General features: G+C 41.2%; 2 protein-coding genes across 3 annotated transcripts; one reads left to right on the plus strand and one right to left on the minus strand.

Annotated features, from left to right (window-relative positions):
* The first annotated feature begins 425 nt into the window (after positions 1–425).
* bri3bp (bri3 binding protein) lies at positions 426–6,472 on the plus strand. The gene is made up of 3 exons (XM_076730959.1): positions 426–744; positions 2,130–2,232; positions 2,361–6,472. Exons 1-3 carry the CDS (start codon positions 568–570, stop codon positions 2,780–2,782), a joined length of 702 nt encoding a protein of 233 aa, XP_076587074.1. The 5' UTR covers positions 426–567; the 3' UTR covers positions 2,783–6,472.
* A 1,497-nt stretch (positions 6,473–7,969) lies between these two features.
* wdr31 (WD repeat domain 31) lies at positions 7,970–16,077 on the minus strand. Of its 2 annotated transcripts, none has more exons than XM_076731892.1 (10): positions 15,995–16,077; positions 14,071–14,141; positions 13,387–13,519; positions 13,112–13,186; positions 12,841–12,985; positions 11,838–11,938; positions 11,574–11,641; positions 10,042–10,183; positions 9,257–9,419; positions 7,970–9,135 (listed from the first exon to the last, which is right to left on the minus strand). In XM_076731892.1, exons 2-10 carry the CDS (start codon positions 14,115–14,117, stop codon positions 8,933–8,935), a joined length of 1,077 nt encoding a protein of 358 aa, XP_076588007.1. In that variant the 5' UTR covers positions 14,118–14,141; positions 15,995–16,077; the 3' UTR covers positions 7,970–8,932. The 2 variants fall into 2 exon arrangements, with proteins under 2 accessions (XP_076588007.1, XP_076588006.1); XM_076731891.1 differs by lacking the exon at positions 15,995–16,077 and adding an exon at positions 14,811–15,128.
* Positions 16,078–16,313: the final 236 nt, after the last annotated feature.

A 16,313-nucleotide genomic window follows, 5' to 3' on the forward strand; every position in this document is an offset into this window, starting at 1 on the left:
TTCTGATGAGTCTATCCTTCCCTAAATTCACATGAAGACAACTGATGCCTTTAAAATCATCGGAAATATCGTAATCACAGAGGTACGACACCAAGAGAGGTAAATGGGATGGAAAATACACAAATTAAATATGTGTTTATAATTAGGTATTCTAAATAGTGTTGACGCGTATGAGTTTTTTTCGCAGCTGTCAGTCTTTTTCAACGTTTAAAGGAAGACACACGTATACTATGTTTCGCAAATGAACCATTTCAAACACCAATGAGGATACTTACCGATATCGTGTTAACAATGTGCAGAAGAGTATATAATCGCCATTTGACCGAAAAGATGAAGCAATCGAGTGCTTTTGTCACTTCCGTTTAAAAGCACAAGCCTCTTCAGGGCGCGGAGGTAAGAATTTTACGAGGTATCCTGAAGGCAACACGAGTTATCACCACCATCACAGCCAGTCAGCCACCCCCCAGCAAGGTGTCAGTTTAGGCAGCTAACTATCTATTCTACCTTGCGTTTTATTCAGCTATTTTGATACACATTTCTGCTTGACATCTCGGGGCATTTGATGCCATGAAGGGAATCAGTTTTTTCGTGGTTTTCTTGGTGCTTTCCGCGTCCCTGCTGTGCACAACCGAAGCGGCCAGAAGCAGGACCAGCAACCAGAACAGCTTCCGACGGGCAGCTAATGGCATCTACCAGACTCTGAGCAGTGTTTTCGGGGAGGACAACATTAGAGGGTTATACAAGGTGAGTATAGAACATTTATAGTCAGGGTAACGCATCGCTTTGGCTCTGGTTTGTAGAAGCTGGCCGCCAAGGCGGTTTTGTGGTGTGAGAATGTCGAACAGGAAACAAGCGCGCTTAGGCCTGGTCACCAATTTTACGGATGCCATTTTGAAAAATTAGCCTTCATTCTATGTTTTATCCACCTCTCGACGATGTCAGGTGAGGTAGCGTCGCCGCAAACAATAAACTGAGGTCTGTTTTCAAGCAGTAACACTTAAAAGTTTGTATTTTGTCGTGTAACCAGTATTGTCATTCATTGTGCTGAGTCCATCAGCAAGTGCATCTAATGTCACCGCACGGATGGTTGGACCCCATTGGTCCAGGCCAGAGCACCTGCTTCCGTACGTCGACTTCATCCACACATGATCGGAAAAAGCTGCTCTTGATAAGGAAACACGTTAGCTTGTGTGCTCTCACTGGTCCAGCACCACTTCCTGCATTTTGAAGTCTCATGTTATTTCCTGCTTGGACCCGCCAAAGCCAGCCGAAGTGACATGTTGGGCTAATCACGTGATCATGCACCGTGTGACTGCACAGAGCTGCTTCAGCTATTTCCGAAAATGTCAAAATTACCCCATTTACAACACATATTCTCTTAGTGGACGATGTACAATGAAAGCCCTGTGTCTCAGTTTGAATGCTTAACTGATCACATGAGACCAGAGAGTGACTGATCAAAGTTATGGATCAGTTGCAGACAATAACTGTGGCACCAGACTGCTCCTCTTGTGAAAGTCCAGTCAAGGCTGAGAGGATCAGCAGAGACATCATCTTTGACTTCCAAGTGACACTAAGTAGACCTTTGTGGCGAGGGAAATGGTGTCAAATACAGGTGTAGCTTATATAAGGTTGCACTCAAGGTGAACATCCCAGAGCACAACTCTCATACTGTGCTGTCGCTTCCTCGCACACATCAAAATGGAGCATGTCAGTAATTATACTTGTGCTTTTTCAGATTTGCTAAGCTGTTAGAAAACCTCAAGACCAAAAGCTGTTCTGTCACTTCCCCAAATCTGTGGTGTCGGGTTTCAATGCAGTCTATGTTGTAGATTTCAGAGGACCGCACAAAATGAGTAGCAGCCATGTCGGGAATAGCTGTGAAATTACATGTGGTCAATGCTAATAAAACCCTTTGGCTGACAGGCACAACTGTATGGACGTACACTACAATATTTCATCTTCTTCTGCACTATCAGTTCATGTTTACAGTTACAGTCTTGTTCCTTAAACTGTTGTTTTTCACTGTTTTAACATTACAGTGTTCTGAATTATTCTTCTGTATATACACTGGGTCAGGACTAGAAATTAAACATAATTTTCTCTCTGCACTTTCTTTGGTTCTGTAGTTTTTCTCCAAGACGACGGAGCGGTTTGTCCATGGAGTCGACTCGTTTCTCGACACCATCTGGAAGATTTGGTCAGATTTGCTGGATGTGATGGGCATCGACTGTAAGTTTTAAAGTTATCAAAGAAAGATGCTCACAAAGAAAGGAGCATGTTGTAAGATTTACAGTAAGAATGTACGTTTTTTTGTGTTTATCAACTTCCTCTTCTCTCTCTCTTTCTTCTCTCTGTAGCCTCAAACCTCAGCCACTACTTCAGCCCCACATCTCTCACCAACTCTCCAGCACGGGCCCTTCTCCTGGTGGCCGCTGTTCTCCTGGCCTACTGGTTTCTCTCCATGTTCCTGGGGGGCTTCTTTTACCTGCTGCACGCTGTGTTTGGCCGCTTTTTCTGGCTGGCGCGTGTCACGCTCTTCGCTCTGTCCTGCCTCTACATCCTGCAGAAGTTTGAGGGTGACCCTGAGCGTGCAGTGCTGCCGCTGTGCTTCATCATGGCGGTGTACTTCATGACGGGCCCAGTGGGAGCGTACTGGCGTCGGGGAGGCGGGGCAGGTTCCCTGGAAGAGAAAATCGACCACCTGGACACTCAGATCAGGCTGCTTAACATCAGGCTGAGCCGCGTCATAGACAGCCTGGAGCGCCCCGGCGAGCAGTAGGTGGCAGCGAGGATGGGGGGGAGGGTGGGGATAATAAGAACCAGCTGCAGTTGATGTCAGAATGCTGTTTCCTGTACACATCTGCAACTACACAACTACTGGGTATTTACAACTCTATTGTCAGATGGGGGACAAAACTAGATTTGAAACAGTATTTTAACTGCTTGAGCTGATTTTAGTCACAGAGTACCTAAAAATCCTCAGAGGTGTGGACAGTTGACTCGGAGCTTACGCAAATCAACCAAACAAGTTTTCATTTTCTTTTTGTGTCGAGGTTTTGAAAGGTTTTTGCTACATCTGTGAGGAAGTTATCAGAGAGATGTCCATGGTTTTCTGAATGCTGGCCTAATTCTACTCCTCAGCTACTTTTGAGAAACTCCCAAGTTGGGGTTTGAATTTGGGTGTTTGGATAAGCATTGTCAATGCTTGTGGCAAACGAATAAGCATAATTTGATGTATCTTTGTCTATTTCTGTCCGTGTGAATAGACTGAACTGGGGGATGTGATTCTTACACAGGTTTGCCCACAAATATTTTTTTCCCCTTTTTGAAACTATTGAAGTAGGAAGGGGGTTGGGTGCCTGATGCAGGGGATGATGCAAACATTGTATTTCTAATATGTAAAAATCCTCAACATGTTGGATAGTTGTTCATAGTGACATTTATTTATTCCATTTTCCATCCAAAATGTTGAAATCATGTAGATCATGTAGTCACCGTTCCATTGTGGCAGTAGATTGACATCAGGACCTCTTTTTCATTGTGTGTGTGCGTGTGTGTGTGCGCAAAAGCATGAGCAAATGCATCCGGGTGGCCTACTCGAATGTGTGTGCAAATGCGTCTGTGTGTATGTGTGCGTGCGTGTGTGTTTCAAGCTTGTGAAAAGAAAAAGCACTGTATCTAAAAGTCACCATCTGACTGGGAGAAAACGCAGACAGGCAGCAATATCTCAGGGACTCAACCAACACACATATAGAATTGGAAAAGAGACATCAAGTCTATTAAAATCATGTCTTGGTCTCTTTGAGTCACTTCACGGTTTTTCAGATATGCTTTGGAATCTGTCTCGATAACGTAGAATACTTATCGATAAATGGCCCCACAGTCTCTGTTCTTTCATCATGTTGAAACTGAAGTTTGACTTTCATTCTTCACTTTGATACCAGCGTGGATTTATTGAACAGCAGTTAGTGGTTCTAACGTTTAAATCGAGAAAAAACATTTTTAAATGTGTGAATGCACAAACAGATTCTGCACAAAAGTGGTTTAGTGTCACGTCAGGCTGGCTCCTAGCATGTCTTAACACATCTCGTACAATGAGGATTTTTAGTGGAGCAGAGTAAATGGGATCAATTTCTCAACGTGGTTACAGATTAAATTAGGTCTAGTGCCTTTGATCCTGTGGCAACAATAAAAGCTTGTACTGCACAAGCCCATTTGACCCTGCACCTGCACTGGAAAAGGCAGACTTGAAGCTACATAGTTTCATGTTAGTATGTGATAATAGCGCTCATCAGTCACTTAATGAGAGACCTACAACCAGCCTAATTAATACAAAGTGTGCTTTGGACACATGCTTGGTGTGCATCACTGTAGCCAACTTTAGTTTGACAGGGCTTTTTATATCTTTATTATTTCTGCCAATTTTTTTTTTTATATTTCTCATCATGTACTGTCGTAACAGAACTCCCCTGCCATGCTCCTCTATGCTTAACACATATGTCTTCATCTATTCATATTCCCCTTGGCACAGTCTTTTGTAATTTAAATTTCTAGAATCTGGACTCTGTAGACACTTGTTTTTATACAAACGACCCTAATGCTGTGCAAATTTTTTGGGTGAAATGTTGCTTTGTCTAATGAGAAACACTGAGTAAAGAAGTCAGTAATGTTGCAGGATGGTTGACTTGATCAGATGGCTCTTACAGTTGATGACACTACGGAGGCCAAAGAACCAACCTGTACTTTTACCCATGATGCTTAGATTTCAGACTCCTTAGCAACTGTTAATTTAATGAGATGCCTTGGGATGCATTTTTTGCCCCACTCCTAATGTTTCTCAGTGTAGTGAGGTGTTTCATCACAGTACCACCAGGTACAGACACATGGAATCTGTGCATGTGGTTTTTCATGTACTCAGTACTATGCCTGGATCCACATATTCTTTGTAGAACCGTTTGTCTTGCCTTTTATCTTCATCTGGGAATGAAAGCTGGGTGCCACCAAATTGTAACAAAATTAGCTGGACTGAATACATGATGATTACGTTGAACTATTAACTTACTGTGTATCGTTTGAAAATCTCTCAGTTTTAAAAGACGTCCTCCTTTTCCTCAAACACACCCAGTTCATCTCTGCAGTAAACCCCCCCCACCCCCAGGCAGCCCATATAGCCATAATCTGGGATTTTCTTGCATGCTGTTTTTATGCCTATAATGTTCTGTTAAATTATGTACACGTTGTTGACTGCCTAGGTAGGGAATCCTTCCAAAATGTGATGTGATGTGATTATTATGTTAGAGATTTGTATTATAACGAGTCTTATTTTCTGTACTATTACGGTCAACATTTGCACTTATGACTGTACTGTATAGACCAAATTAACACACGTGCGAGGCCTGTTTCATGATACAGGACTAAACTGGATACAAGCCCTCTGAATTTTCCTCTTTTTTCATCATCGCAGCCATTCTGTCTTATCTTGTGATCTCAGTCTGTGACTTGTATGTTGTATTAATGAAACCATGTATGAATTATGAAGGTGTTAATTGAATTGTAATGATCATGAATGTCACTGAGGAAAGTTTTATCCAGTTTACAAATACTAAAGTTGGAGTCAAGTGATGTTAAGGGTCAGGTTCTCATTTATAATTGTATGGAATACAGTCTCAGACATGTGATACTGTACTTAAGTCGCTTCGGGACTTGAAGAGATTGAGGATTTTGAGGGGTTCTTATCATGTCTTGTATTTTAGACACTTAAAACTGCGAGAGAAAAAAGAACAAGGAGTGAAATTGTTTCTCTTCCAATTGTGCACAAGTTCTCTCACAGGTTTACTCTTTCTAGCACCACAAAAATGTCAGTTTCTGAGACAAAAAAAAAGGCCTGAAAACACTCGAGAGGCTGCAAGAGGGAGGCTTAAACCTTCCTTTCAAATATCACAGAAGAGACACTGAATACTTCGAGTTGCCACTAGCTGTAGAGACCTACTCATGTACCACTCAACATTGCCACTCGGATGTTGAAAGATGCCAGTGGATCTTTCTGCTGGCAGCTCTCAGTACTGGATTGAATGCTACGTTCAGATTATATTTATTCTGCCTGTTGACCGACTAGTAATTCCATTAATTTTAAGTACTGTATCCTCCATATTCCTGTTACTCCATGTAGCCTGCTTTTTATAACATTCCGTGCCAATAATGTATATTTTTCTTTCAGGCAATTGTTTGTATTTGTTTAGATGGTGTTTTTTTTTTGTTTGTTTTTTCATTTCATCAATATTTTTAGACCTTCTTTTTAATCAGAGCATTTCTGTTCTTCAGTGATGTGGCAAGCACCAAACTGTTCTGCGTGCTGATGTCTACTTTGTGCGAGTGTGTCTTTATCAAAACCTGCTGATGGCTAAATGGTACTTTTTTGTGTAAAAAGTGAAAATGAGGTCCAGATTTGAATAAATTAAACACCACAGTATGACAAACTCTACTTTCTGATTCATTATAATTTTGCGCAGATGTCCCTTTTCCCCTTTTATTCCTTTAATCGCTTTATAATACACTTCTATTTTCTTAGATGCAGTATTTGATAACTTTCTACCAAGGACATTTCTGGCACTAGGTGGCGCTGTTTCCTAATAGCTCATGGTGATTTTGGAGTGTAAAAAGGAATTAAATGAGTGTCAGCTGTGCCATGAGTGTTGCACTGAAAAGGCATGTACTCCTGATAATATTAGCTGATCCTCATCATGTAAGAAAGTGTGCTCAAAAACACACTCCATAGCTCTGTTATGGCTCATACAGCAGGCAGGAATATTCTTTTAACCATGAATTAAAGATTAGAAACAGGTTGTCATGGTGAAAAACAACTAACTCCAATCAGATCCAGTGAAAAGTGGCCAGTGTGTGGCTGGTAACAGAGCATTAAGTTGAATGTAGCAGCTTTCAGGCGCAAACCTGCTGGAACATGCCAGTAATGTCACAGTTAACCATTATCATCAGGTATGCTACTGGAAAAAAAGGTCACTCTTTTCCCATTTCTGCTAGATCTTTTCTCACAGGAGGCACAAGGTACATATGATGGTTTTGTATTGGGACACATCTCTCAGAGTGAGCTGGTGTACCATGAATGATTTCACTAGTATCCTACTGAAAGAGATGAAGAAAGCATTCATATTTCATGACAAGTATGCAAGTGGCATATTAAACAAGTCTGCGACCGAGTTAAAAATCTCAGCTGTTAGAGTTTCAACCAAGATTTACTCCTCAGACATTATAAAATATCGCATTTATTGGTTAATCGTAGCGCATCAAACGGATCAAATGCAGTATATTCTCAGAGAATTAAATATCTGATCACCTTTGGTTACCAACTGCTTTTAGTGTTCCCTAAATTTTACAAATTTTACTCTTTCCCACTCTTGTTGATGAGTTGTATTATTGCAACTCTCAAGTTTTCACTGTAACCTGCAATCTTTTGTTACTGTGTCTCGCCTGCCAGGAACAAACTGATGTTCAGTAGGTACTAAATCAACATATACTTTTAGATTAATATCCTTATTAGTGCGTTTGGAATCACCTGAGAGTACATTACCTCTAAACTGATTACTCTGATCCAGCTCCTGGCCTGTCCATTGTGTTCCTCTAGTTGCAGATAATTCTCTAAACTGGAATTGGATGATACAGCACTCACTGTCTTTGGGGGCGATGCTCACCTGGACATCTACAAACCAAAGCTCATTTATGTCGAGTGTTGCAACTCATGACTCCTGACCAATCAGTTCAGATAGGAATGTATGTGTGGCCAAATTCAGTCACTGAAGGCTGCTAATGTTAACATTAGCATTTGCTGGCTAACCTACATGAGCCTGGATTGCTAATTCTATCAAAATGGTTGTAACATAGAAGCCACACCATATTTAAAAAAACTGATCACACTAGTAGCAGGTTTAATATTGACAGGTCACAGAACAGCTTTCTTCTGCATTTGTAATGCCTTTATTCCCATTTGTTCGTTTCAACAATGCTTTAGTAAAAATGGTAATTACTCTGGTATTTTGCATAGTAGTTTTCAAATTTAAATATATTGGATTTCGGCACCAAACAGCTTCAGCTCAAAAATATCAGAATCTGTATCTTTAAAAACCTTTATCGATTGAGTTCCACCTAAAAACAAAGCATCTTTATACAGTCAGCATTCATTTGGTCCAATGCTTAAAGCTACAGTACAAACTAATCAATGGTTACAGTATTATTAACATATACATGTTCCTCATTACTCTGTTTTGGTGAGAAAAGCAACTTTTCACAAAGTGCTCAAGAAACAAGACCGCAAGTCTGACTGCACCAACTAAATTTTATCCAGGAAAAAACTAATTACATACTTTTAGTATGAAATTCTATTTGGCTTCCATTTTTCTATCAGACTCAGAATTAACACCATATATTTTCCTGCTACATCCAATATTCTTTTCTTAACACCACTCCTGCCACATTAAGATGTCCTCCACAAATAAAACCAATACATGCATGAAGCACCTCATTGAGTCCACCAGCAGTGTACAAACTCAGAGTCATCCCCAGTTATTCTGACTTGGTCCAAAAAGGCAGCAATCCAAGCAGGATCATTTTGGTGTCTTTGGTCTCATCAGTTAATGTGTGATGTGACTTACGGAGTAGAAGAGCGGTGATGGTGGACGTCCAGGTGGTTCTGCTGGACAAAAGGTGCATCCTCCATTCCCGTCACTGTCACCCTTTCATTTTCTTGCTGATCTCCTTCATCATTCTTCGCTATATGGCAGTCTAGCAAAGCAAAAAGGTCTATAGAAATATGGAAAATTATATAAAAAAAAGAACAGTCATGATGTCCATGTCCAGTGATGGATGGCTGGCTGTTCACAGGTCAGGCTTTCGAGTCACAGCAGGCTCTTCTTAGGGGTCAGAAGCGTGCCACAACTTTTATGTCAAGGCCACCAGCTCCACCTGAGCCTGCCCCAGAACCCTGAGCCTGGTTTGATCCCTGGCCCACCTGGATATGGTGGAGGCCCGAGTTGAAGCTGGCACACAGCAGACTGGTGGAGTCAGTGGGAGACAGAGAAACCAGTGGACCAGCACCATCCAGAGACAATGTTGCTAAACAGACTGAACAGAGGATGGCAGAGGGGGGGGTTGGAGAGGAGTTAGTGAAAAAAGGCTAAAACAGACAGTCTGTGTGTGCCCATGTGTGCGTTTGTATTTGTTTGCATCCATGAGTGAATGTTACCTGCTGTGTTCTGATCCCAGATTTTGACGGAGCTGTCATGGGAGGATGTTGCTACCCTAGCTGTGCCACCAGGAGGCGTAGGCAGAAACATACAGCATGCTGTGGTCTGGAGGTGGCCTCTGTACTCCACGACCTTACAGCCAGGCTGACGCAGGTCCCAGAGCTAATAACACAGACACAACTCCACTGAGAACAAATAACAATGTCAGAGGTTTCAGAACTATCTGCACAAGACTGTGGACACATCAGCGATTTCAAGGCTCTGTAGGAAACAAGGTGTGCCCAAAGGAGGAGCAGCAAATCTTTTTAAGATACTTTTTACTAGACCTGATTGTCCTCCAGGACCACTGGTAATTAGTCAAATAGGTGGTCTGGCATCGGATTAACTTCTCCATATTTAACTCTCATCTTTGTTCGATGATACAGATTTAGATGATACAGATTAGAAACTGGTCAAGCTATGGGTGCAAGCCGCAAGCTGGGGGACTCAAACCCACAAGGGAAACATTCAGAGGTCATTGGTACAATAGCAATGTCTAGCAACTGTTGTTTGAGAAAAAAACTAAAAAGAACTGGCATTAACCGAGTAGCCACTGGCCTTCCTGCTTTATCAGTGCATGATTTCACACTGCTAACTGCACAAAATGCATTTATTCTAGTTGGTGTTTGTCTAGTATCGACTTTACCCTGGTAATAGGTAACCTGCTGATAGCCTTGACCTGTCACCACCTCTACATCTACACCTATACAGCCTACAACCACAAAAACACCTCCAGTGCTCTCACCGTGGATTCACAGCCCTGGCCTCCAAAGCCGTTGCTGCTGGACACCAAGTAGTTTCCATTTGCAGAAATATCACAGTGGGTCTGGATGTATTGCTTGGCTGGAAAAGTATTGGTCACCTGCCACGCACGGCTGTCCCACACCCTGTACATATGCACCGAAACATTGCTGTAGAAACAAACTGAGAGCCGACTGTCATCCTGACATATTACAAGGATACTGAAAATCATCATCACTTTACTGTAATACTGAATTAGCTCAGGCTGTTGTCAGGTGCTTCTCCATATTTGTTTCATCACAAGTGATGAGAATTACTTGCATATATAAAACTCTGTTAGATTATGCCACTTAGTAGGTGGAAATGGGGAGGACATATTGCTTAAACACAGAGCAAAATCTATCCTCCACCTATAATAAAAAGTAATAAAGAGAAATAAAGTAATAAACCAAACATGCTTACAGTTTTATCGGTAGTAGTAGTATCATCTGATGGTGATCACATTTATAGAACAAGAAAACATCTATCTCTATAAAGATTAGATAAGATAAACCAGCATTGTTTCCCACTGGGGAAATTTGTTTGTTATAGCAGCACAAGGACAGACATTATAAAGAATAAGTACATTTGGAGACAAAAAATAAAGTGACAGTGTGTGATTAATCACAAGAGAGACAACAGTAAAATGTCAGTATTACAGTGTGCAAAACCCACACCGAACTGGAGCTGTTAGGCTGAGTGCAAAGACGTGAAATCACTACATTCTCCCAGATGCTAATGTTCAGGTAGCTGCCGTCAGCCACAACTGTGTTGACCTGCCAGTTTACTAACTAAAATTACATACTTCATATCACATGCATCTACAGGTAATGATTCAAGAGACTTTTCTCCATTCTCATATAGGTACAATCCCATAACTTAATACCATCTGTAGAATTCTAATTAGCTACCATAGGTACAGCATACACTAAGACAGAAAGCAGCTCGTATGCAAGTAGCAAGTATGTATGGGCACAGAATAAACTTCCAAAAGGACAATAAACTAAACTAACTATCTCTGAGTTTAACATTATTAAAGGCCAGTGAAGATCTGTGCTCTTCAGTAAAAATGGGCATGATATGAATTTTATTTTCATTAAATTGTGCATTGTAGTGTTCAATGACAGGCCTCTTTGATTGTCAGCATAACAGCACTATTCATTTCCAGAGCCATCACCATCACATGTTGCGGAAACTCATCATTTACAAATTAACCACTGTGCAACTCTGTGTACACTTGATTTTAGCTTTAAAAAGACTTGGTGACTTGTTCATTTAATGTTTTGACCTCCAGAAGGGAGAAACACAGACAATTCGTCATCATATTATTGTAGCATAGCAGTGGTATCACACACCACAACACCCTTTTTGCTGTGTATTTCTCTATGAAGTATAAACATTTCACATTACCAACTGTAAACAAGGTGAACTTGTACTGAATTTCAATTGTCTTGCTATGCTACAGCAATACAGATGCAGTAGCAAATCTTTCTGTACCTTATGGTCTTATCCTCAGAGGTCTGGACTACAGAGGAGCTGCCTGGCACCCAACAAACATGAGTAACCTGGACAGAGAAGAAGGGAGAGTGCAAAAGTTTAAAGCCTGCAGGGCATGAACCCAGGAAGTAAAGACTGAATGGCTTATTGATTTGATTCTTTTTCTTACATGGTCAGGCATACACCTAAGGCTATCCAGCATGCTTGAAACAATTCTTTGTACAAGGCTGTGTGCACAAAAAAAGCACACACTATTATTCTCACCAGGTTTCTAGAAATGTTGTGTCTCTGTTCACATTTTGCAGATTCAATATCCCACAGGCACATCCAGTTGTCACGAGAGCCGGTGCACAGCTTTCTCCCATCTACAAACCACAAGGAAAACAGATCCATATGTTCAGCGCAGATCAATCATGTGAAATGAATGACAGTGTGCATAAGATGACTAAAGCACAATGACAGGCATAAGGCTCAAAAGCTCAAATATATATAAAAATAAACATGAAAACATTTCTTCCATTGCTAAACCGAAGAATCCAAAGGAAATCTACCTTATCTGTTTCCTTAGTAACTAAAACAGCTGAGATAATAAACATATAATCTAGTCAAAGTTGATAATAGATTTAATATTTGCCACTTGCATTCATGACAGGTGGCAATTTCACGTATTACTGTAGCAGCATCTTGACATGAGACATGAGATCAGTCCAGAGATATTCCCTGAGCTGTCAACACTACGCAGCACGTTGAGAAGTCTCTGTCGCATCTCATAATTGGATGTATACTCAGGAGGCCTGATGGCAAACACTCAGGTAAATGTTGTGTTTGGAATTGTCATCCAGTTACGCCTGGAGTCTTGTCTTTACACTACTTTTGTATATTTAGTGCTGTAGTGACTGTAGTGATATTTAACCAGGTCTGCGGATGTTTCTGTTTTCCATAAAAGAAGGAGATGTTTGGTAAATGGCTCTGTTGATCTGCTTTTTGTTTAATATTCAAGAACAGACTTATCGAATACCAAACCAACCACCATGCAAGGAACTGAGAAAATGTATAGCTATGAATTGATTTTGATAGTAAGCTATATTTTGGGCTAAATAAGATGCTATTGGCACAAAGACAAAGCAGAATACATTTGGTATGATAACCTTGACTTTAAGCATGCACCGTGACACCCTCTTAATTAATGACTGGTGACTTTCTCATTAGTGAGTAGACTCACTGGGTGTGTGTGTGTGTGTGTGTGTGTGTGTATGTGTGAGTGTACCAGGGCTGATAGCTACTCCATTGACCACCAACTCGTGCCCACAGAATTCCTGAATAGGTTCATCCCCCTGGTTTAGGTCCCACATCAGAACAGTCTTGTCCCGTGAGGCGCTAAAGATCCATGTACTGCCTGGATAACACACCGTCTGGCAGATAGATGGAGGCAGAATTCAGAGCAGACAAGACCGAAAATACGCATATGTGAAATGTGTAACAGCTCTGATCAGCGTCACACCTTTTAGCAGTTTGCGCACACACAGTATTGACGGTACCTTGGTAACCTCTCGGGTGTGACCCTGGAAGGACTGACACATGCGGCCTTGTTTCCAGTCATACACCACCACAGCCTACGGGCGCACACACACACACACACACACACACACACACACACACACACACACACAATTATCACTGCATATTTATGGATTTTCCACAGAAAATCATTTCATTTCACATTCTTACTTTAGTCATTTGAGATATTTTCATGTATTTTTAGATTCATTACACCTTTAAATTCTATAGATCCATAGTCCATAGATCAATTTACCTGGTCACTCCCACCAGAGACACACAGATCTGGGCTGAGATTGGTGACAGTGTTGATGGACCCTTGATGCGCAGGTTCATACTGCACCACCTGGCTGTCGAAGGTACTGTCTGCTTTCTCCCCTTGAGACGCCCTGGACACACACACACAATTAAAAAAACAAAAAACATATTCAGCCACTATTTTCATCAATATTAATGCTGGTGAGGGTACCTGATTTTCGCTTACATCTATCTCTGCATTATTCTCATACTATGTTTTACAGGCTGCACTGCTAAAACTCTTCTGCTGAAGATGAATTCTTGAGCTCAAAACAATCCTCAGCAAATGTATGCAACAACATCCTGAATTGAATATGTCACTTTAGGTACTGAAATCATCTTTACACAACATGCAATACACTTATCTCCATGGTACTGGTGTCTAATACTCCCAACATTAAATTGTGAATGATTTTTTAAAATTTTGACTCCTTCATTTCCATAGTGTACTGGATTGTGGACAATTATCACCAAAACCACACCCCAAAAACTGAGGGCCTTCCTTATGCATGCCAACATTTTTTATGTTCGTTTGTTTTTATTTTTCCATAGTGTGAACGGACTATATACTGAAATCCTGGTTATAATTGGTACGTAGTGCATAAAAGGACACAGAAACTGTTTAGTAGTGCACTTGTCTCACCTGTAGAGCTCAGACCTCTTCCGAAACTTGCTCTGGAGTTTGCCCATGTCTGCTAGGAACCTGCAGCCACACTGACACAGAGAGAGAAACACCATAAAACCTTGGTAATCACAGCTGCGTCCATATCTATCCTTCCCTTAATGAGCGGTGATGATGAGGGACAGTTCAAAACCTCAGGAAGGGAAATACTACCTCACAACAGCGACAATCACATCAAGCACGAAGAAAACAACAGCACACTGAATGTTGAAACTTTAATGCTTTGACTTGAGAGCCTAAAAGTCTCTGTTTGCTGTAAATGTATCATCGTAGAGTACACTGTTAGAATCGTGTACTAATTATTTTCAATTCACTGACAATTGCATTCAGTATGATATAATCACACATCCCTACTTAAGGAGATAGAGTCTTCTTGCGAAATATCTTGCATAAGGGTAAGACAGACCCGTCTGCAAGGTGAGATTAAGCAACAAGTGCCCAGGAAAACACTGCTTTCTCACACACGCACACTCCTCGTTATCTTGGCGTACTCCTCAAGCAATCGACAGGAAGGAGAGGGCTCAAATCCTATTAGAGCCGCATCATTACTGTCACAAGGAATTAGCTGGTCACTCGAAAACACCTGCTATGAACCGCGCTGCCAATCATTACGCAACATCGCCAAGGGATTTTGAGTTCAGTTACTAATGGTGAAAAACGGTTCATGACTGATGGAAGACTAGTGAAGCAAGATTTCTTACCTGTCACTGGCAGGTGTGGTCGCTGTGCGATGCTGAGGCAGTGTGGCTAGCTCGCTAGCATGCTAACTAATCTTTATCTGTCATGCCAAGATACACCAATGCACTAGTAGCACCGAAACGTGCATGTACAAACGTTAAAACTTGGTAGAGTCGTTGTCGAAACGACCGAGAAGCGTTTCTCGCAGGCTGCCATGGCAGTAAGTTGTCCTAACTACACGGTAAAGTACACAGAAGTGTCTTTTAACTACACGGACCCATCCCTCTCTCCATAGCGACCATGGAGCGACGCTTTCTCGTATCTAGGCGAGGGCTGGTGTCACGTGACATGGAACAGGAAGTCAGTTTTTGCCTTACAAAATAAAAGTCGGATGCACTATTTAAGCTTTAGTATGCGATTTCTGGCTGGGTGCTGCATGTGCATAGACTTTCCGGCCATATGTCAAAAGTTAATGTCCATTAATGTGAACAGGGTATTTGATGAGGTTATTTTTTTATTTTTGTCCTCCATTGGCACATCTAAGTCCATGGCTGGATTAACCTGCCAATGGGCACAGGGGCAAAAATTTGCTGCCAGGCTCCCCTCCTATTACCTGTGCATTGTCTCCAGTATAAATGATGAAACACAGTTCACAAATATGCACCATGTGAGTACAATATCAGATAAAATAAAGTCCTTAAAACCAAATTTTGACAGAGGTAGCTTTTTTAAAATAGGACCTCAAGATAAATCAGGACTCATATTCCTATGTTCCTTAACAAAAATCTCAAGTACCACAAAGCAGCTGTCATATGGCAGTTTGGTGCCCTGGGGGTGTGGGCCCTGAGGCAGTTGTCTGATTTGCACAGCTGATAATCCATCTTTGGCTCCATTCTTTTAGACATTATACATTGACTTTATCTGCACACATAGTATATTGAATAAGCCTTGTCTAATCTGACACAAAGTTTCATGTTCTTTTCTTTGCTTGAACTGTAAATCTAGAGTAAAGATTATGCAGTGTTTGAACAATACACTTGGCCAATAAAGTACAAGATTTCAAATTTACATGGTTTTCTAGTTGATGAAAAATAAACTGGGGTAGTATGGTTTTTCAGCCAGGAACAAGATGTGTTTGTTTAAAGGGGAATCTCGACCTTAAACAACACAGGCAGAACAACACATGACAGGTTAAAATGTTACCTACCTGTGGCTGCGTGTCCCTCTAGAGAGCTGGTTGGTTGACCTTCATTACAGGCACAGGTTGAATGGCTCCCCAAGGTGGAAATCTGGCATAAATCAGACAGGTCCCTGAGCAGCTAACATTAATTCTACCACAACCACTTCACGGTTTTTCTTTATATGTCAGGTTCTCATGTGCTTTATTATACCTCAGATTTTTGCCTGCTCAGAAGATAAAGTCAGGAAAGATAAGAAAGGCTTTGGCTTCATTGGATTCAAACAAATGCATTGCATGCAATTAGGCACTGAGTTACTGAGATGTTCCCATTTAAATGGTCTAAATA

Source organism: Chaetodon auriga, chromosome 5 (genome assembly GCF_051107435.1).
Source record: "Chaetodon auriga isolate fChaAug3 chromosome 5, fChaAug3.hap1, whole genome shotgun sequence".
Lineage (NCBI taxonomy): Eukaryota > Metazoa > Chordata > Actinopteri > Chaetodontiformes > Chaetodontidae > Chaetodon > Chaetodon auriga.